Genomic DNA, 23,904 nt, shown 5'->3' on the forward strand with positions numbered 1-23,904 from the left:
TATTTTCTCTACACTAGAAGAAGCTATAAATTTTCATAAAAAGTTCCATGTCAATGCTAATACTTTACAAAAGCGTTTTAAAATAACTAAGGAACAAGCTAGACAAATAATAAAACAATGTCAAAATTGTGTGACCTTTTTACCACAAGTTAATCTTGGAGTCAATCCTAGAGGATTGATACCTAACCATATTTGGCAGATGGACGTCACACACTTGCCAGAATTTGGAAAATTAAAATATTTGCATGTTACAGTTGATACTTCTTCTGGATTTTTGATGGGCTCCCTTCATGCCGGAGAAAAAACTAAAGATGTTATAGCTCATTGCTTACAAAATTTTGCCACTGTGGGTGTTCCAAAACAGTTAAAAACAGATAATGCCCCTGGTTATACTTCTACCTCTTTTAAACAATTTTGCTCAACATTTGGCATTACTCATATAACAGGAATCCCATACAATCCACAGGGACAAGGCATAGTTGAAAGAGCTCATCAAACTATTAAAATGTACTTATTAAAGCAAAAAGAAGGAATTGGGAAGGGGTATATATTCCCCAAAGATAAACTTAAAATAACCCTTTTTACTCTAAACTTTTTAAATTTGGATTCATCAGGACTTAGTGCTGCGGAAAGGCATATGTGTCCAAAAAATGTACATAAGCCCAAGGTACTTTGGAAGGATATTCTAACAGGACAATGGAAAGGTCCTGACCCAGTAATTGTCTGGAGTCGGGGGTCTGTTTGTGTGTTTCCACAGGGAGAACAGCAGCCGATTTGGATTCCAGAGAGATTAACCAAAGTCCTGACCCAGTGATTGTCTGGAGTCGGGGGTCTGTTTATGTGTTTCCACAGGGAGAACAGCAGCCGATTTGGATTCCAGAAAGATTAACTAAAGCGATTTCTACAGACCAAAAAGAAGATGATTTGGCTCAAATCCATAACAACTGATATCCAAAACTCCAGTTTGGCTATTCTTACATCTGCAACAGAACCAGGATGCTTTTTTCAATATCTATTTTATTATTGCCCTTTGCCATATCATGAAGTTCTATTTTGTTTTTTGAGCTCATACAGACCTAGGTTAATGTTTTGCTGATCAGTTCTATTTTTTGACTATAGAGTTTTTAAACATTGCAATGGAGATTTCACCTGTAAAAGTTATAAGGCCTTTACTATAATGTTATGTGTTGTATGTATTATGTTATGTGTGCACACTTGTGTTTTGTGTTATATGTTTGAATGTCCATATATCATATATGATGAGCGCTCATGATAAAATGGATCCAAATATTTTTTTTCACGTGATTTATATGGTTTAATTTATATTGGGTAAACAACTGTTGAGGATTGTTTTAATATGTAAACAAAAAAGAAGGTTAACAGATCTGTTTGTTTACTTTCACCTTTCCTTTTCATTATATTTAATAATTCTCTTAAAGATAATGTAAATTGTTAAGAAAATTGTTTTCATTTAGTGCCTTCTGTAATGTTACATAATTTTTTCTTTAGCCATTATTGCCAGAATTCCTATCTTCATCCCAGTGCTGGTGAAGTCAAAGATAAAACCAATCTACACCTTCTACAATAGCCATCACTGAACTGCTTGCAGAACTTGCCTGGACACATTGTGAGCTCACCTGTATGCATTGTGAACTATCTGTTGGTGCAGCGACTTGTGGTAGTGTTGGGGTATTTTTGCTGATGATGTCACCGGTGGTACAATTTTTCAAAGGAGCCCTCAATTGGCTTTATGTCATGGCATTTTGCATCCTCCTCTACTAGTGATGGTCTAAAATTTGGGGGCCAACAGAGGTGAGGCAAAGAACCTCACCCCCCCACTGATGCAAAGGCCTATCCACAAGTATAGCTGTATGCTGGACCGGTAGTCAGTGACGGGTATGATCCAATTGCAGTGGTACCAACCTAAGACAGGAGGCTGACGCCTAGAGGTCAGTTCATCCGATGACGGGTAAGGACCATATGTTGAATTGGACTGCCTAACAGGCATGGTCCCTAAGCCACATGCTTGTTGTTTAAACAGAGAGGGGGAGATGTTGAGAGCCACAGCCGAAGGGGCCCCAGCAAACTTCCAGCTGCCAGCAATCCAGCTGCCGGCTGATGATTGGCTCACAGCGGCCCCAGCAACATCTAGCTGATTGGCTCCTGGGCCCCAGCAACATCTAGCTGATTGGCTCCTCTGCGGTGATGCTCATTGGACTGTTTCCCTGCCCTTTCAGACCACGGAGCTGCTCATTGGGGGACTTTTTGGCTCTGCCCACGTGACCCAGCCAATCGGCCTCAAGAGCAGGAGGATTGTGGGAGGTGGAAAGAAGCTAGGAGGAGGAGGGAGAGGCTTGTGGAAAGCCGATGGTGGCAGTTGGGCTCTGAGGGTTTTCCTGAGGAGCTGTTTTGTTTGGTGTGTGGTTCTAAAAATAAAGTTAGTTTCTTTTGACAAGTGGCTCCTGATTGTGCCCAGCCAGACTGCGGCAGAGGTATGTTCCTGTTATCCCTAGTTTTTCTAGAGTTTTGAACATAAAGGGATGCTGTACTTTGTCGAATGCTTTTTCCGCATCTATCGAGATGATCATATGGTTCTTATTTTTAAGTCTATTGATGTGGTGAATAACATTTATTGATTTCCGTATATTGAACCAGCCTTGCATCCCAGGGATGAATCCTACTTGATCATGGTGCACAATTTTTTTGATATGTTTTTGTATCCGATTCGCCAGAATTTTATTGAGGATTTTTGCATCTAGGTTCATTAGAGATATTGGTCTGTAGTTTTCTTTCATTGAAGTGTCTTTGTCTGGTTTAGGTATCAGGGTGATGTTGGCCTCATAGAATGAATTTGGAAGTTCTCCCTCCTTTTCTATTTCCTGAAGTAGCTTGAAAAGTATTGGTATTAGTTCTTCTTTAAAGGTTTTGTAAAATTCTGCTGTATACCCATCTGGACCTGGGCTTTTCTTAGTTGGAAGTCTTTTTATGGTATCTTCTATTTCCTCAATTGATATTGGTCTGTTTAGGTTTTCTATATCCTCCTGACTCAATCTGGGCAGATCATATGACTTAAGAAATTTATCTATGCCTTCACTATCTTCTAATTTGTTGGAGTATAAGGATTCAAAATAGTTTTTGATTATCTTCTGTATTTCTGAAGTGTCTGTTGTGATATTGCCTTTTTCATCCCGTATGCTAGTAATTTGAGTTCTCTCTCTTCTTCTCTTCGCTAGCATCGCTAAGGGTCTGTCGATTTTGTTTATTTTTTCAAAGAACCAACTTTTAGTTTTGTCAATTTTTTCAATTGTTTCTTTTGTTTCGATTTCATTAATTTCAGCTCTGATTTTAATTATTTCTTGCCTTCTACTTCTTTTGCTGTTGTTTTGCTCTTCTTTTTCGAGGATTTTGAGATGAAGTATGAGATCATTTATTTGTTGGTTTTTTCTTTTTTTAAGGAATGAACTCCAAGCAATGAATTTTCCTCTTAGAACTGCTTTCAATGTGTCCCATAGATTCCGATATGTTGTGTCTGTGTTTTCATTTATCTCTAAGAATTTTTTAATTTCCTTCTTGATATCTTCTATAACCCATTGATCATTCAGTAACCTATTGTTCATTCTCCAAGTGATGTATGCTTTTTCCTTCCTTCTTTTATCGTTGATTTTCAGTTTCATTCCATTATGATCAGATAAGATGCATGGTATTATCTCTACTCCTTTATATTGTCTAAGAGTTGCCCTGTGACATAATATATGATCTATTTTTGAGAAGGATCCATGTGCTGCTGAGAAAAAAGTGTAACTGCTTGATGTTGGGTGGTATATTCTATATATGTCAATTAGGTCTAGGTTATTAATAGTGTTATTGAGTTCTATAGTTTCCTTATTCAACTTTTGTTTGGAAGATCTGTCCATTGGTGAGAGAGGTGTGTTGAAGTCTCCCATGATTATTGTATGGTGGTCTATTAGACTCTTGAACTTGAGAAGAGTTTGTTTGACGAACATAGCTGCACCATTGTTTGGGGCATAAATATTTATGATTGTTATGTCTTGTTGGTGTATGGTTCCCTTAAGCAGTATGTAGTGTCCCTCTTTATCCCTTTTGATTAACTTGGGCTTGAAATCTATTTTATTTGATATGAGTATGGACACTCCTGCTTGTTTCCGAAGTCCATATGAGTGATATGATTTTTCCCAACCTTTCACCTTCAGCCTATGTAAGTCTTTTCCTATCAAACGCGTCTCCTGTAGGCAGCATATTGTTGGGTCTTGTTTTGTGATCCATTCTACTAGCCTGTGTCTCTTAATTGGTGAGTTTAAGCCATTAACATTTAGGGTTATTATTGAGATATGGGTTGTTCTTCCAGCCATATTTGTTTATTTCTGTTACTAAACATGGTTTGTTTTCCTCTTTGATTATCCCCCCCCCCTTTACTGTCCTACCTCCCACTGTTGGTTTTCATTGTTATTTTCCATTTCCTCTTCCTGTAATGCTTTGGCGAGGATGTTTTGAAGAGATGGTTTTCTAGCTGCGAATTCTTTAAACTTTTGTTTATCGTGGAAGGTTTTAATTTCATCCTCCATCCTGAAGCTTAATTTCGCTGGATACACAATTCTTGGTTGGAACCCATTTTCTTTCAGTGTTTGAAATATGTTATTCCAGGATCTTCTAGCTTTCAGAGTCTGTGTTGACAGATCAGCTGTTATCCTGATTGGCTTACCCCTAAATGTAATCTGCTTCCTTTCTCTTGTAGCTTTTAAAATTCTCTCCTTATTCTGTATGTTGGGCATCTTCATTATGATGTGTCTAGGTGTGGATCTCTTATGATTTTGCACATTCGGCGTCCTGTAGGCTTCTAGGATTTGGGGTTCTGTCTCATTCTTCAAGTCTGGGAAGTTTTCTCGTATTATTTCATTGAATAGACTGCTCATTCCTTTGGTTTGGAGCTCTGTACCTTCCTGTATCCCAATGACTCTTAAGTTTGGTCTCTTAATGTTATCCCATATTTCTTGGATGTTCTGCTCATGGTTTCTTAACAGTCTTGCTGAGCTGTCTATGTTCTTTTCCAGTTGAAATACTTTGTCTTCATTGTCTGATGTTCTATCTTCTAAGTGTTCTACTCTGCTGGTAGTATTCTCCATTGAGTTTTTAAGTTGGTTTATTGCTTCCTGCATTTCTAGGATTTCTGTTTGTTTTTTATAACCTCTATCTCCCTGTATAGTTGATGCTTTGCTTCCTGGATTTGTTTGCGTAATTCGTTGTCGACGTGATCTTTCATTGTCTGATTTTGCTGTTTAATGTCTTCCTTGATACTCCAGATCATCTGAAGCATGTATATCCTGAATTCTTTATCTGACATTCCATCTGCTGCAGCTGTTACCTCTTCTAAAGTTGCGTTGACCTGCATTGCTTGTGGTCCTTTCTTTCCTTGTCTTTTCATACTGCTTGCGTATCTTTCCTGCAGGTGCGGGCGGCGGCTCTGCTCTCTCCTTATTCCAATTGGGGTGTCGTGGCTACCACGCCGGTAGGTCACTGGGCCTGTTCTGGGAGCTGGCGGCGGCTCTGTTCTGCCCCTACTCCAATTGGGGTGACGAGTGTACCACGCCGGCAGGCCTCCGGGCCTGATCCGCCGGTCGGTTGCAGGTTTGCCTACCCTGCAGGCGCGGGCGGCGGCTCTACTCTGCCCCTACTGCAAATGGGGTGACGTGTCTGTCGTACCGGCAGGCCACTGGGCCTGTCCCGCTGGTCGGTCGCAGATCTGCCCACCTTTCGGGCACGGGTGGAGGCTCTGCTCTGCCCCTACTCCAATTAGGGTGTCATGGCTACCCCGCCTGCAGGACGCTGGGCCTGTTCCTGGCACGGGCGGCGACTCTGCTCTGCCACTACTCCAATTAGGGTGGTGTTTGTACCACGCCGGCAGGCTCCTGGGCCTGATCCGCCGGTCTGTTGTAGGTCTGCCTACCTTGGAGGCGCGGGCGGCGGATCTGCCCTGCCCCTCCTACCACGCCTGCGGACCCCTGGGCCTGATCTGCAGGTTGATCACTGGTCTGCTCACCCTGCGGGCACGGGTGGCAGTTCCGCTCCGCCCCCACTCCAATTGGGGTCACGTGACCACCACACCGGCAGGGCCTGATCCGGGCGTGGGAGAAGGATCTGCTCTGCCCCTACTCCAGTTGGGGTGATGTGTGTACCACACTGGCAGGCCACTGGGCCTGACCCGCCAGGCTGACACAGGTCTGTTTACCTTGCAAGCGCGAACCGCGGCTCTGCCCTGCCCCTCCTACCACGCCCATGTACCACTGGGTCGCGGGTCTGCCCACCTTGCGGTTGCGGGTGGCGGCTCCGCTCCGCCCCCTCTCCAATTGGGGTCACGCGGTCACCACGCTGGCGAGCCACTGGGCCTGCTCCGGGCGCTGGCGGCGGCCCGGCTCCTTCCCTCTGGCTCGACGACAAATTGAGGAGACTCGGGTGACTGTGCCTCACCCCCTCTACCAGGAGACCAACTGCTTATGTCACCACTGGTATTGATGAAGTTCCCTCCTCCGCCGCTTTCTGCAGACGTCAGATCTCTGCCATGTTGGTATCCTATGCGAATGGCAGCATTTCGTTCCCCTTGCCGGGCAACCAAAGCACCGGGTGAGTCCTGACTGGCCCTCAGCAGGACCCGGACCGAGAAGCAGTTTCCGCGGGCTCCTAGCCCCGGGCCAGGGAAGTTCCGGGAGCCGGAACTCGGCCACTCCGTGCTCGGTGTAAGCTCCTATAAATGTAAGCTCCAAGAAGCAGTCCCTGCGGGCTCAGTTCCGGGAGCCGGAACTCGGCCGCCCCGCGCTCGGTATTCACTCTGATAAGATCAGGTTCTAAGAAGCACCCAGGCGCTGAGCCCTAGCAATCTGTCTGCAAGCCGCAGGCGAATTGCAGCCTGAAATTACCTGTTCTATGGCTGAATGAGCTGCGGTCAGTCAAAAACAGGGGTGGTGACGTCAGTTTACCAACATGGTGGCTGCTGGCCTCCTCTGTGGTCTGACCGGTGTGGAGAACCGAGATGGACCGCTTCCTTCCCCCGTCTCGAACCCAGAATTCAGCCCTGAGTACGGTGCTTGCGCGGCTGGCAGAAACTGCAGCGCTGTAACCCTGCGTCTCTATCCCAGACTTTAGCCGCGGGGCGATTTGCTGAATAAGCAGTGTTACCCTCCGTGCGACAAACCTCTCGCGTTTGAGTCCCCGTAGCCGATCCTCGTGCGATGGAAATCCTTCCTCCAGGTTCCGGAGCACCCCACTATTGCTGGAAATTCCTAACAAAATATCCTTTAGCCGTCCTGACTTGTCATACTCCCACACAGTGAAGCAGCACACGGGGACAATGCACTCCCCTCGCCGCCATCTTCCTTCTCTAAATATAGTTTTTTTGGAAATAGCCATGTCCTTTCATTTACACATTATCTTTGACTGTTTTCAAACTACAACAGATCTGAGCAACTGCAATAGGGAACAAATGAACCTCGAAGATCATAAACATTTATTATCAAGCCCTTTACACAAAAAGTTTGCGAATCCCTGGCATGGAGTATCTCTAATAATTGGCCACCAACCTCCCTTTCTATTTTCAACTTCCACTGCAAACTCTAGGCTCTCATTATGCAAGCAGGTCTTCCACTTATTAGTAAAACTGGTACTCAATTTTACAAGGTGCTGTACATGATATAGTTTGCTCGATGTATATTGAATAAAACAACAGCTTTTACCAACTCCCATACAGTGAATAAAAGCTATCATTTTATTCAATATACATCAAGCAATTCAGATTTCAGATTTTAGAGTGGGGATGCTCAAATAGTAAATTCTTTGCAAATATTCCATAAATCAAAAAACTCCAGAAGCTGAAATACTGCTAATCCCAAGCATTTTGGGTAATGTATTCTCAAACTGTATTTACTTTGCAAAGGTAATTTGTAGAAAGAGCAGTGAAGTAGAAGTCAAAAGACCTAAGTCTGGTACTTGTTTGGATATTAAAGTAGAGCCCCATTAGAGTTATATGTAAATTACACAGTCTTTCCATGAAGATAACTCAAACACTAAATTTTTAACCTATGACTCATTATCATCATTGCCAACATTATTATCAGCATCTGTGATTCAATATGATAATTAAAATTACATTTGCATAACATTTTAAAGTTTATAATGTAATTCCAAAGATATCTCAATGGAGTTCACAATAATCCTATGAGATTTTAAAGCAAAGTGTTCACTTTGTATGTAGAAAATAAGGCCCAACAAACTATCTTTCCTGGTAAAGCCTAAATTCAATCCAAGACTCCTGATTCTAGCTCAATAATCCCACTTTTCAATGCTATTTAATGATATTATAGAAAATAAATCTGCTATGAACCTGAAACAGGAAATAATTTTAAAACAAAATTCTACAATATTACATCCACTCATAAAACTTACAATCAGCAGAGATTCTGGCTTCTACTAAATTGAGTTCTACTGAAAAGCTCACCAACATCACAAGAGTATTCCAATATTACCATATCAGATTTGTTCATTAAATTTTATTTGTATTAAAATTGTTTCACAATGGCATGAAATTTTGAACTGACATCAGAAAATACCTGTAGGCTAAAATAAAAGATTTTCAACTCAACAGACTAAGAACATCCAGAACAGTCTTAATTAAATCAATAACAAATTGCCATATGTTAACCATGTGCTTTTAATAAAAGAATTGTAAGCTGTACATTGGCATGGTGGTGCACACCTGTAATCCTAGCAACTAGAGAGGCTGAGGCAGGAGGACTGCAAGTCTGAAGCCAACCTCAGCAACTTAGGGAGGCCCAAAACAACTTAGTGAAACCTTGTCTCAAAATAAAAAAATAACAAGGGATGGGCATGTAGCTCAGTGGTAAAATGCCCATGGGTTCAATCCCCAGAACATTTTATTTTTTGTTTTAAAAATTAAATAGTTGTTTTGTAAGACTATGTGTTGAAAGAGTCAAAATTTATCTGGGACTACAAGAGTGAATATCATCAAGGACTGAGTCAAAAACAGCCCTGCAATTAATTAGGCTTGGGAGGATAGAGAGATAAACTCAGCTGAAACATTAACAGGAAACATTTTTTCCAAGGTCAGGCAACAGTTGTAAAATATCATTAATGAGCCATTAGTGCTTTCTTAAGAATGATATCCCCAGATCTACTTTGCTATTTTCGTTTACTGATACCAACTCCTAAACTACCCTTGCTTCATGGTAGCACCTACTTGCTTCCCCAGTCTGCCTCAGAAAGAATCTCGAATCCAGAACTGATCTTGGCTTCCTTTAGACCCTCCTCACAATGTTTTTAGTGTAAGCCAAACCTTATAAAGACATTTCCTGGGCTGAGGTTGTGGCTCAGCAGTAGAGTGCTTGCCTAGCACATGTGAGGCCCTAGGTTTGATCGTCACCACCACATAAAAATAAATAAATAAAATAAAGGTATTGTGTCCAACTACAACTAAAAATAAATAAATATTACAAAATAAAAGACATTTCCCTCATGCATTTTATCTAGAAGCACTGCATGGTTTATTGGAAGTTTATCCCCTCCCTGTGAGTTAATAAATCTGATTTCATAAGAATACAGGATTAGTTCTTGGTGGTCTTTGGTTGATTATACTTCAACAAGAAATTTTATTTTTAATTACCCTACACTTTCAGCAGTTTAATCCTGAAAAAAATTCTCTCTAAATCCATACCACCAAAAAACTTCTGACCTAGGCACAGTGGCACAGGCTGAAGCAGGAGGATTGCAACTTCAAAGCCAACCTCAGCAACTTTGCAAGGTCATAAGCAACTTAGTGAGAACCTGTCTTAAAATACAAAATAAAAAGGAAAGAAAACAACAAAAAAAACCTATGAGCCCAAAAGAAAATCACTAACCATAAGAGATTATTACTGCCAAAAAAGATATAATAACTCACTAAATTCTACTGCTTATATCACAGAAAATATTCTGATAAATAATGCTAAGAGATATGGAACTTAACCAAAGCCAGTTAACTTCCACATCTGTTGGCAAAGAGTTTACCATCAACTTGGCACCATGAACCACATAAAACCAAAAGTACACAAATTGATGATATGTGATGGTTAATAAAAATATAACTCTGGAGCAATTTTATCTATCACTTACAATCTAATAATAGGTTGTACAAAGCGTTCATAAAATCCTTGTGTAGTTTTCTAATATTTATTTATTTACTTACTTGCTTACTTACCTACTTACTTATTGGTACTGGAATTGAACCCAGGGACATTTAGCCACTGAGACATATCCCCAGCCCTATTTTATTTTTTATTTTGAGACAGTTTGCTAAGTTTCTTAGGGCCTCACTAAATTGTTGAGGTGGGTTTTGAAACTGTGATCCTCCTGCCTCACCTTCCCAAGCTACTGGAATAAAGGAAATGTGCCACCACACCTGGCTCTAATTTTTAAGTTTTAAACTTCAATATAAATTACATAAAATATAATACTTTCAATTTTCTGCAAATGGCATTGAAAGACAAACTGTATTTTTTAGCCAAATTTTAAGCAAATTTTATATATAAATAAAAGCCACATTTCATTTGCCACATGGTAAATTTAAGATTCTATTGTGTTTTGAACTTTATATAACACATTGTGTTTAAAAGTGCCTTGTTGGGCTGGGGCTGGGACTCAGAGGCAGAGCGCTCACCTGGTATAGGTGAGGCACTGGGTTTGATTGTCAGCACCACATAAAATAAAATAAAGTTATTGTGTCCACCTATAATTAAAAAATAAATATTTAACAAAAAAATCAAAGTGCCTTGTTAGGGCTGGGGCTCAGTGGTAGAGTGCTCACCTAGCACGTGTGAGGCCCTGGGTTCAATCCTCAGCACCACATAAAAATAAGTAAATAAAGTAAAGGTATTGAGTCCAACCACAACTAAAACATAAATAAATGTTTTAAAAAATAAAAGAGTGCCTTGTTACCAATAACGATTCAGAAAAATCCCAACACAATTTTGCTATATTCCAGTCTATGAGAGGAATGAAAGCACAATACTACCAAAATAATATTCTAATACACTGCCTATAGGATAAAGAAAAGTTTTTAGAATATTCTAGGCCAACTTAAAAATAATGTAACAAAGTGTTGAACTTATAAGAAATAGTGCCTGCAATCCTATCTCAAATACAAGTGAGGAATGTGGAGGTGTGATGGGGGAATGAAGCAGGGAGAAGTATGCTTCCAAAAAAAGCTTAAGGCTGAATCAAAAACAGCACAAGGCTCAGACACTAACTGCTGACCAAATAGCAGTTTTAAGGTTTTATATGTTTGGGACAGAAATGACTACTCTGTATAGATCAAGCTTCTTGTACCACACCCATTACCATCAAATTCTAATCATCAAATACAAAGAGATTTTATTCCCAGGAAACAAGCTGTACTTAGGCAGGGCTCAAATAATTTTAGATTGGCATTCTCTCTTTTACAAAAAGATCACTGGGTCAACATTAGTACTTTATTTTTTTAATCTTAATAAGAAAACGATGCATATGTGCAACCTCGATTGATTAAAATGAAATAAACATTAACAGCTCCATGAAATAGGAAGGACAATAAAACTAAAAAGATAGTCTGCCAAAACCACTGAAAACATTGGGCTGGAAGTGTAGCTCAGTGGCAGAATATTTGCCTAGCATGTGTTATGTCCTGGGTTTCAACCTAAATAGCATTTAAAAAAAAAACCACTACTAGAAATTAACTCATGAAATTCAATGTCAGTGATATAAGGGGAGGGTGACTCAAAGTGGGGTAGGGAGGGAGAGCATGGGAGGAAAATTATCTCTAGATAGGGAATAGAGGTGGGAGGGAAAGGGAGGGAGAAGGGGAATAGCTAGGATGGTGGAAGGATAGGATCATCATTATACAAAATTCATGTATGAAGATGTGAAGTTGGTGTCAACATACCTTATATACAAACAGAGATATGATAAATGATTGTATAAAGGTGTATTAAGAATTGTATGCAAAAAAATCAGAGAGCTCATGTAATGGTATAATGTGGTGTGATCATACTTTATATACAGTTACAAAAAATTGTGCTGTGAATGGATAATTATGAATGTAATGTACTCCACTATTGTCATGTATGTAAAAATAAATAAAAAAGAAAGGAAAAAAAAGAAATTCAATGTCAGTTCTAGATCTGCAATATTTGATGTGAATCATAGTTGAGTTTTCAAAAAAAAGCTCTATCAACAAAATATTAACATAGATTAAAGATAAAAGAGCAGACAAGAAATAAAAACAAATTCAAAGAAAATCTTAAAACTCCAGGAAATGTACAAAACTGCAAAATTATTTCTTTCAGTATTTAATGTTACTATGAATCAAATTGTCTCTAAAATTTCAACCATCCATAGGTAAAGCTTTATAGTTTTTAAGGCTGATGTCAATCCCATCCCATAATACCCATCCACAGTATAATTTAAATAACACAGTGAATCCTACAGGATTACTAGTTCATGGTCGTTGAATGTGTTATTACTTGGCTAATACGAGATATGGCAAAGAAACCCTATTTCCAATTCTGTTCAGATTTTTCTCCAAAATTCCCTTAGTAAAAATGGGGATAATAAATATCTCAAATCTTATGTTCATCCTCTTCCAACCTTTCAACCTGATTTAATTATGCACAGAAATTTCAGACTGCCTTTTCTTCCAACTAAACAAACCTGGCAGTTTTACAGATTCCCTTTGTGAAATATGAATATAAAGTTCTATTTCTGTAAAGTACTCAGTTACATTTAGAGAGTAAATATAAAAAGATTATTTTAGAATACTTTAGCATATATTAAAAGAAAAGACCAAAAGAGTGATATGGAATAATGACAAAAGAAAAAATATGTTCATAATAGCATTCAACAAAGAAATTATTTTCTCATTATATTTTATATTTTATATGATGAAAATAAACCACCTATAAAATGTTTTCCTGTAAACATACTAAAATTGTTAATCCAAATATTACTACAATATAGATTTCAGAAATAGATATAAGGGACTGGAAATTCAGCTGTATACAACCATATAATATTGTTTAAAGCAAGCCAAGGTACTGAATGCCAGTAATTCCAGCTACCGTGGAGGCTAAGACAGGAGGATCAAAAATTCAAGGAGAGTCTGAGAAACTTAGCAAGCCCCTGTCTCAAAATAAAATTTTAAAAAGAGGTTGGGGGTGCTGGTGTTGTGGCTCAGTGGCAGAGTGCTTGCCTTGCACATGTGAGGCACGGGTTCGATACTCAGCACTACATAAAAATAAACAAAATAACAAAAAAGATAATGTGTCCATGTATAACAAAGAAAAAAAAAATTTAAAAGAGGTTAGGGATGTAGGTCAGTAGTAGAACACTTGCCTAGCATGAGCAAGGCTTTAGGTTCAATACTCAGTTAAAAGCAATCACATTTAAAAGGGACATTTCAGTTTCCATGTGGAAGTAATTATAGCACTTCCATCCATTTAATATTCAGTGAGCACTCACAATGCAGCACATACAAAAGAATCTGAGTTTATATTTTAATTACTTGCAGGTGTGAAAACCATCCCTTGCTCTTCTCCAGATACATAAGAGTAATGACTTTAGAAGCAACTTGTTTCGTGCACAATCATGTGAGTACAAAAAGGAGGAGGTAGTAACTGGAGGAAGACAAAAAATGAAAATGCAAGACCTGACAGAAATGTGACCCTTTGGTAAGGGATAATAACTACATAAAATTAGAGAGGGAGGATGACAATTATTCCTGGCAGAAACTCAAGTCATCTCATCCAGACTTTAAAAAGTACAAATGAGATTACTTTCTTTCATTTCACATTTATGTACAGACAAGAAACAGAGTTCCCACCTCCAAAAGAATTGCCATTAAATGTGACACATATTCATACAATGGCCAATAAGTCAAGAGTCAATACTAAATAGAAGCTTACCAGCAACACATAAATATTAATTTGGTTTAGATGCAAGCTTCCTAAGGTGTATACAGTATAAATAAAGGGTTACTTTATAAATTACAGGACTGTGTTATAAGTTAATTGTACTAAGGATAAAAGGGGGGAAAGTTTAAAAATTGAGTCTTATTACATCATACATTTGACTCAGTCTAGAAATATAAGTATGTACATTTGTTCTTTAGTTGTAACATCACTTTTATTAAATGAATAAGTCATCCTGCTGTCATTTCTACAGGGAATTTTCTGAAAACTATTTAGATAATTGGGAAAAATTCTGAAACTTTTACCATGATGAGTATTAACTACAATACTAGTTCTACAAATAGATATGAATCAAACTTTTAAAAATTACTTCTATACTGACAACCTAGCACAACAACAGAGTTGTATTTGTATGAAAACTTAACTTCAAATTGCAGAAATTTTCCAAAAATAAATACTACTCTTTAAAAGAAAGAAGGAGAAACAACTTAGTGGTGGATGTATAAGACCTCAAACAATACTACAGATATTTACATATGGCTCAGAATTTCTTTGAGTGGCACTGGATATTAATACTGTTTTGAAATTTAGTTCAGTTTTCTTCCTCTGAATTCTTCCTCTGAATTAACTTTGGCACAATGCAAAACCAACTTGATCTGTTAAGCATATAGATAATGAAATAGCATGATTAAAACTTAATTCTGCAATAAAATAAATATTATAGGCATATTTGTTGTTGCCCTAGAGGAATTTAGAAAATCACCCCTGGAAAAAGTAAATATAAATATAAATATATATAAATTTAATATATGTATATTTATAATAATTATATATTTATAATAACTTATTATAAATTTAATAATATATTATTTATAAATATATATAAATTTATATTTAACTATATATGTATACACACACACACACACACACACACACATATATTTAAAGTACTACAATAGTTAGTTTGGAGAATGGGATCTAAGAATTAACTCACAAATTCTTTCTCCAGGCTCCCTCCCCTGCATTTCATTAAATTACTAAACAACAGGCAGATTAACCACACAGAGAATGGGAATTTTGGAATAAATAATTCAACATAGCTTGGTGCAGTGGTGCACACCTGTAATCCCAGCGGTTTAAGAGGCTAAGGCAGGAGCCAGCCACAGCAACAGCAAGGTGCTAATAAGCAATTCAGTGAGACCCTGTCTCTAAATAAAATACAAAATAGGGCTGGGATGTGGCTCAGTGGTTAAATGTCCCTGAGTTCAATCCCCAGTACAAAAAAAAAAAGTCAAAACATTTTTTAAAATGAGACCAAAGTTAGGAAACTCACATAGGATAAAGTGCAGAAATAGGCAATACATACACGGTCTATCACGCGGCAAGGTAATCCTTGGCAAGGGGAAAGAATGGTATTTTCCACAAATGGTTCTAACACATTTGCATATCCACACGCAAAAAAATGAACTCACCTAAACCATAAATCTAATATAAAAATTAACTCAAAAAGTACCAAAAATCCAAATTTAAAACAAAACTTCTAAAAGAATATATAAGATAAAATCCTTGTTATCCTGTGTTAGGCAAAGATTTCCTAGGACACCAAAAGCATACATTTTATGATAAAATTTATAAACAGGACTTCATAAAAAACTTCTTCATTTAAAGACAGTTAAAAATGTAAATACAGGGGGCTAGGGATGTGGCTCAAGCAGTAATGCGCTCACCTGGCATGCGCGGGGCACTGGGTTCAATCCTCCGCACCACATAAAAATATTTAAAATAAAGATGTTGTGTCCACCGAAAACTAAAAAATAAATATTAAAAAATCTCAATCTCTCTCTCTCTCTCTCTCTCTCTCTTTCTCTCTTTAAAAAAAAAAAATGTAAAGACAGTTCCGCACAGTGATACACACATGTAATCCCAGCAGCTCAGGAGGCTGAAGCAGGAGGATCACAAGTTCAAAGCCAGACTCAGCAAAAGCAAAATGCTAAGCAACTCAGTGAGACCTGTCTCCAAATAATGTACAAAACAGGGATGGAGATGTCACTCTGTGGTCAAATGCCCCCAAGTTCGATCCCTGCTATCCAAAAAATAAAAATAAAAAAAGTGCTGGTGATATAGCTCAGTGATAAACTGCCCCAATTTAATCCCCAGTACGCTAAAATAAAAACCAAGACAGCCATAGCTGGGACAAAATATATGCAAAATACAAAGAACTTGTACACAAACTGTATTTTAAAACTCCAAACCCAACAATAAGAAAAATAAATCAATTTTTTTTAAAAAAATAGGCAAAAAGCAGCAGGCCTGTTGGTGCACACCTATAATCTTAGCTACTTGGGAGACTGAAGCAAGAGGATCACAGGTTGAAGGACAGCCATGATAACAGTGAGACCCTTGTCTCAATTTGTTTTAAAGAGCTAGGGATATACCTTTGTTTTTGCCTATCATGCTTATGCTGGAGGCGCTAGGTTCATCCCCATTAATGCAAAAGAATAAGGGGTTTAAAAGATATAAACAAGTACTTCATGTTATGATTCAGATATGAAGTGTCCCACAAAAGTTAATGTGTGAGCCAATGCAAGAAAGTTTAGAGTGAAATGACTGGGATATAAGAGTCTTAATCAGTGCATTAATCCCCTGACAGGGATCAACAGAGTGGTGACTGTAGACAGGGTATGATAAGAGGAGGTAGGTCATTGGGGGATGTGTCTTATATTTTATCCTTGGTGAGAGAACTCTCTCTCTCCTTCCTGGTGCCAAGTTCCCAGTTGCTTTCCTCTATTACACACTGTAATCATGATGTTCTGCCTCACATCAGGCCCCAAGGAATGGAGTGGGCTGTCCATGGATTAAGAATTCTTGAACTGTGAGCCCTAAAATAAACTTTTCCTCCTTAAAATTGTTATTGTCTGGTCTTTTGGTCACAGCAGCAAAAAAGCTGACTAAAACACCTCACTAAAGAAGACACACAGATTGGCAAATATACACATAATAAGATAACAACTGACAGTATCAGAAGGTAGTGAGAATATGAAGCAACTGGAAATCTCATATATTGTTAGTGGGAACACAGAACAGGACAGCCACTGTTCAGTTTGGCAGTTTCTTACAAAGCTAAACCTGTACTCACCATATAATCTAAAATTTCTACTACTTAGATATTCATGCCCCAGAATTCATGAAAAGATCTGCACAATAATGTTAGGAGTAGCTTTATTCATAATAGCCAAAATGTAAAAACAATGTGAATGTCCATCAACTGAAAAATGAACAGATAACAATATATCCAAACAATGGAATATTATTTTGTAATAAGGATCAAACTATTGATAAATGAAATTGCATGCATGAATCTTAAAAGCACTGGTTCATATGAAATCAGACTAACAAAAAGATTATATTCTATACAATTTAACTTAGAAGACATTCTAAATAAGGTGAAATACTGTCACAGAAAAAAAAAAGATTAATGATTTTCAGAATTTGTGGGAAGGATATTAAGGAAGTGATAGTAATATTCTGTATTTTTCGTGTGTCAGTGTTCATACAAATGTATACATTGCAAAAACTCCTTGAACTACCCACTTAACAAGGGAGAATTTTATTAATTATACCTTAATATACTTGACTTTAAAAAATAAAAGTAAGCTGGGCAAGGTGTTATATGCATAATCCCAGCAACTTGGGAGGTTGAAGCAAGAGGACTGCAAGTCTGAGGTCAGCCCTAAGCAACTTAGTAAGATCTTGTCTCAAAATAAAAATAAATGTTTATAAAAGGTCTGAGGATGTGGCTCACACCCCTGGAATTCCCTGTACTAATCAATCAATCAATTAAAAAATGAATGAGTTCAATACACCCAAACCTCTACCTTTATAGATCTGTAAGTATGGATATATTAGAGCAAGAAAGTATAGTACCATCTGAGCATGAACATGATATAAAAATAGAAGTAGATTTGAAAGCAAGCAATATATCTTATTCCAATTACATGACTACTCTTGGCTTTAGGCTTCCCTGCTATAAACAGAAGGGTTTACCAACAGTTTCCTAAATCAGAATGTTCCTAAACATTCGGAATCTTCAGTTATTCTGGGGGAAGGTTTCCAAGATCAAATTACTTGAGTTATGGTACCCATAACGTGAATAACAATATAATTTAGCATATGAAAAGGCAAAGTATTCCTATATTTATTCAATATTTTCCTATTATTGTAAAACTCACTTCATTGAACCCTGTTTTTCTTTTTTTTTTTTTAGAGAGAGTGAGAGAATTTTAATATTTTATTTTTTAGTTTTCAGCGGACACAACATCTTTGTTTGTATGTGGTGCTGAGGATCGAACCTGGGCCGCACGCATTCCAGACGAGAGCGCTACGGCTTGAGCCATATCCCCAGCCCCTGAACCCTGTTTTTCAACAAAATGTTGGTATAGTTTTCTCTAGTTCTAAGATTCTTTGATAAAACTTTTATTATAAGACTTACCTACCTAATTAAGTTCTGTGTAGACTGTAACCCACAATAAAAAACCTGCCTCAAATCACAAAGTCAAAAGCAAATTTCATATTTATCTTGATTACTATCTTAGTAATCCTGAGGGTTTTTTTTTTTAATCCTCTGAGTTTTCAATCAGACTCTGCATTCCAATTCTCTTAAACTTAGGTATGGTTCACTACTATGTACTACCTTGAATTACCTCTATTCTAAAAGCCCTTCCCAAATAACATAGCAGATTTTAAGAATTTGAGAGCAATACCAGGAATACAACAATTCCTAAGCAATTACTAAAAGTATAACAAACTGATTCAAGTCAGTGTAAAAATCTTACTATACAAAACCAGCATAAATTTGAAAGAGCATGCTTAGTTAAAAGAAAAAGGAGGAGCTGCTGGTTGTAGTTCAGTGGTAGAACACTTGCCTAGCACATGTGAGCCACTGAGTTTGATCCCCAGCACCATATAAAACTACATGAACAAAATAAAGATATTGTGTCCATCTACAACTAAAGATATTTTTAAAAAAGAAAAAGGAAACAAGATGGAAGGTTAGAGAAGATTTTAAAAGCCTGAAAATACTTTTAAGTCTGCTCTTCTGCTCTTCACATGTGACCACTAAAGAAGTATAACACACTAGGAAAAATAACATTGAATAGTATGGCTAAAAATATATATTGTTAGCAAAAATAAATAGATGGAAATTGTCTCAATTCAGTGCAATAAATTATGAAGTTTTAAGTGGTTTAAGGGAAAGTGCACATTGAAGAATTCTGGTGAGGTAAACAAAGTACCCTTTAAAGTGAAAAAAAAATGTTAGCAATGTTACATCCAATTAAACCCAACCCAGTAATATATTTTGCCAACTAACATTGACTATTAAAAACTATTGCTAGCGGTACAATTGAAAGTATCAAATTTCCCTTAATATGTCTTGTGAGTGTTCTTTAACCAATGAATTTGCATAAATATCTTTTTTGTGGGGGTACTAGGCGGGGTACTGAACCCTGGAGTGCATTCCCTCTAAGCTACAATCCCAGTCCGTTTTTTGTTTTGTGGGGGGGGGGGGGTTGTTTGTTTTTGTTTTGTTTTATTTTATTTTGTTTTTGAGACAGGGTCTTACCAACTTGCTCGGGCTGGCCTTATACTTTTGCTGCCCTCCTGCCTTAGCCTCCCAAGTCACTGGAATTATAGGTGTGCATTACCACACCTGATTTAAATAGTTTTATTTATTTTACTTATTTATTTGTTTTTTGGTACTGGGGATTTAATCCAGGATCACTTTACCAGTAAGCCACATTTCTAGCCTTATTTATTTATTTGTTTGTTTGTTTAGAATCAGGGTCTTGCTAAGTCACTGAAGCTGGCCTTGAACTCATAATCCTTCTGTCTCAACCCCCAGGGTTGCTGAGATTACAGGCATGCACCACCATGCCCAGCTGTGGTCTAAATTTATTTTAAAATAATTTCTAACACTAACTTATTTAATGTCTGGAGGTAAATACATTCTTATAAACTTATTGTATATAATAGTATCCTTTTGTAAAAAAGTATTCTATTTTTTTTTCTTTATACCAGGCATTGAAACCTGTACACTTTACCAGTGGGCTACATCCCCAGTACTTTTTATTTCTTATTTCCTGACAGGGTCTCAACTAAGTTGTCCAGGCTGAATTAAAACTTGTGATCTTCCTGCCTCAGTCTCTAGAATAGCTGGCATTACAGTCATGCACCACCACGCCAGCTTAAAAAAAAGTACTCTGATTTTTCAATCTGAAATTCAGTCCTTTAAAATTTTAATACATACTCTATAACACTATGCACTATAAAAACTATATAATTTTTGAAGAGGGAGAAAACAGAGAAACAGAATGGCAGTTCATCCAACACCTTGTTTGGCAAATGTGTTGTGAGAGCTAATCATATAAATGATTTTGTGCCTAAATCTCCTTGGGAACCACAACTATTTCTTCAAAATGTTCTGGCCAGAGATGTCCCAATAGTAATTTGAATGGGAGATGTAAATTGAAGTAAAGTAGAACTGGGAAGAGTGACTTTTTTTCTTAATAAGACACATAAACATCATTACAAGTTTGGCAAACAGATATAAGCAGAATACACTTTTGTTTCCTTGTGAAAGCAATCAGAAGGGATAAGTTTTGGGAAACTTTTGGGAAAAGTAAAAACTTCTGGGAAATCCAGCACACAGACAATCACAGGGATAAAAACATCTGTACTATATTTTTTAAAAGAAATGTTTTTGCCAAGAAAGAAATGAAATGAAAAAAAGTTACCTTTTACAAAAAAAAACAAAAACATGGTTATATTTTGTTTTAACTAAAAATGATTTAAATTCCAGACTAACAAACTCCTTAGAAACATAACCAGTTTATTTATACTTCAAATTTAATTTTTATAAACATTTTTGCCTTTCTAATAAGTTCAAGAAAGAATGAATCAAGAACATGTTTATAACTCAAGGGGATAATTACTCACCCACATTTGGAGGTTTCACATAATTTACAGGTAGTTCTGGAGGTCTGCCTCTATGTAGAGCTGCAAAAGCAGACCCATTCCATAGTGTACTCTTACAGTCTGTGTAAAAAGACTAAAAGTTAGTCAAGGAATACAGCAGTATTTTTCTTTTCCTTTGTGCCTCTGAGGCACATATCTGATTTCAATTTCATTTCTTGGAATATATGTTGCCCTATTAAAGCCACAACAAAATGGTATTCATATATTTAAACATTTCTTAAACTAAATCATAACTAGTAAACACAATACCTTCACATAATAATCCCAGGATATTGTATTTCTGCATTTCTTTCAAACTAAAACTTCTTTTATGTACATTTAAATCTTATGCAACTGTGTCGCAGATGAAAAAAAATTTGGTTTACATTTTTCTTCTTGATCTTTAGGCTTATACGTGCCTACTCATGACACTGTATAAGCAAAGATCTGATCAAATCTTCGTACAAATTTTCCACAGAAAATTCAGGCACACTTACACGTTGTGCAAGCTCATATTATTGAGTACTTACAGGTTGTGCCATAAGAGGTAACACAGCATATCAGATGAATACTAACTATAAATAGTCATCATTTTTGTCTCTTAAGTTTATGTTAAAAATTTGAAAAAAATCTAAATATTCCTAATAATTAGACTGAGAAACAAAAATATATGAGTACTCTTAAAAGCTTCCAAATTAACTCAATGAAAGAATTGCAATTATAAAATGAGATGCTTAAAATCTGCATCAGCCAAGTACGTTGGTGAATGACTATAATCCCAGCAGGTTGGGAGGATGAAGCAGGAGGACCTCAAGTTCAAAGCCAGCTTCAACAACTTAGCAAAACTTAGGGAGATCCTGTCTCAACATAAAAAATAAAAAGTGGTGGAGGATATGGCTCAATGGTCAAGTGACCCTGGTACCAAAATAAAATAAAATCTGGCATCATTTATGCAACTATCTCTTTTTTAAAATATTTATTTTTTAGTTGTAGTTGGACACAATACCTTTAATTTATTTATTTATTTTTATGTGGTGCTGAGGATCAAACTCAGAGCCTTGCACATGCTAGGCAAGCGCTCTACCGCTGAGCCACAACCATGTAACTATCTTAACGAACTAGATCTTTAAAAACAGTATGCTAATAAAACAATACATACAAATAAACTGGTTGCTTGCCCAGAAGTATTTATTATTCTAAGAGGTATTCTTAATGCCCAGTTTTACTTTTTTTTTTTGGTACTAGGATTTAACCCAGGATTTGACTTTACCACTGAGCTACATCCCCAGTTCATATTTATCTTATTTATTTATTTTAATTTTTACAATAGGTCTTGCTAAGTTGCCAGGTTAGATTAAACTTGTGATCCACCTGCTTCATCGTCCCATATGACTGGGCTCATAGGCATTCATCACCATGTCAGGCTAATTTCACATTTTTATATTAGAAAATTCCACTTTATATGTTTTACATTTGGGGGTTCCATGTTGGAAAAAAGTCTATAAAAACTGAAAAATAGCAAAATAGAGAAACCAGTATTTGACAGTCACCAGTGATTAATATTTTTGGTTTAAATATTTTCAATTATGAAAAATTTACATCTAATATTCATTTATTTGTCATGAAATGAACAATAAGATTAGACTATATTATTAAGACTAATAAAGAGAAAAACATTATAAAATAAGAAAATAATTTTTAAACATTTATACTATTGTAATCACAGCAGTAACCTTTGAGATTTCTATTTCAAAATTATAAAGGGGTTTTATATTCTTTTTTTTTTTTGAGAGGGGGTACTTTTCTTCTTCTTTTTTTAATTTTTTTATTTGTTTTAATTAGTTATACATGACAGAAGAATGCATTTATATACTTTGATATATCATACATAGATGGAATATAATTTCTCATTTTTCTGAGTATACATATCATAGAATCATACTGGTCATACAGTCACATATATACATAAAGTAATAATGTCTGTTTCATTCTACTATTTTTCTTATCCCCACATCCCCTGCCTTCCCCTCCTTTCACTTTCCTCTACTTAATCTAAGGTAACGATATTCATTTTTTTTGCCTTTATACATGTACTTTTTTTTGCATTACAATTCTTTATACACATATATACCACAATTTTTGTATCTGTTTGTATATAAATTATGAAGACCTGAATTGGGTATCAACATACTTTATTTTATATTCTTTTTCTCTAATATTCAGATTGACACAAAGGGTTTCTTTATAGACCTCTAAAAATTTACTTGTACACTAAGAAAGTAAAAACAATATGGACAAGATAACAAAATCTAGAAGAAAATGAGTATTTATCAAAAACAAGAGAACATTTATTCTCTTTACTCCTTCCTCTAATAACAAAGTTCTAATATATGAAAATCTTACCTTTGGCATCCCGTAACAGAGACTGCCGACCAACACCTAGTAATGTTTGTACCCCAGGAACACTCTGAGGGATCTCCTTATCTAGTAAGGGACCAATCCGCTCACAAATTTTAAGGAGGTAGTCTGGAGGAATGTGTGCATTGGCTGCCACCTAAAACAGAGAAATTAAACACAAGAGGAAAAACATAACATTTTTGGCTTACAAACATTAATTGAGTCTCTTACCATTTCCATCATGGAGCAAAGTATGGTTTTAAATATGAAATGAGTAAAATAAAATTTTAAACATTTAGTGCTTGAACTAAATTAAGAAAACAGCCACAAAATAAGCACATTTAAATGATATGACAGGGCTGGGGTTGTGGCTCAGTGGTAGAGCACTTGCCTAGCATGGGTGAGGCACTGGATTTGATCCTCAGCACCACATAAAAACAAATGAAAAAAATAAATGTTAAATTCTTTTAAAAAAAGACTGATATGACAACATTTA

General features: G+C 36.7%; 1 protein-coding gene across 2 annotated transcripts in view; it reads right to left on the minus strand.

The window, feature by feature from the left end:
• Positions 1–23,904, minus strand: part of Brwd3 (bromodomain and WD repeat domain containing 3) — a 147,645-nt gene that overhangs the window by 110,921 nt on the left and 12,820 nt on the right. For both annotated transcript variants that reach the window (XM_027934200.3, XM_071606037.1), the window contains exons 5-6: positions 23,415–23,565; positions 20,994–21,092 (exon numbers count right to left, since the gene is read on the minus strand). In XM_027934200.3, coding sequence (XP_027790001.2) covers positions 20,994–21,092; positions 23,415–23,565 — 250 coding nt within the window. The remainder of the gene's footprint in view (positions 1–20,993; positions 21,093–23,414; positions 23,566–23,904) is intronic.

This window comes from Marmota flaviventris, chromosome X, assembly GCF_047511675.1.
Source record: "Marmota flaviventris isolate mMarFla1 chromosome X, mMarFla1.hap1, whole genome shotgun sequence".
NCBI lineage: Eukaryota > Metazoa > Chordata > Mammalia > Rodentia > Sciuridae > Marmota > Marmota flaviventris.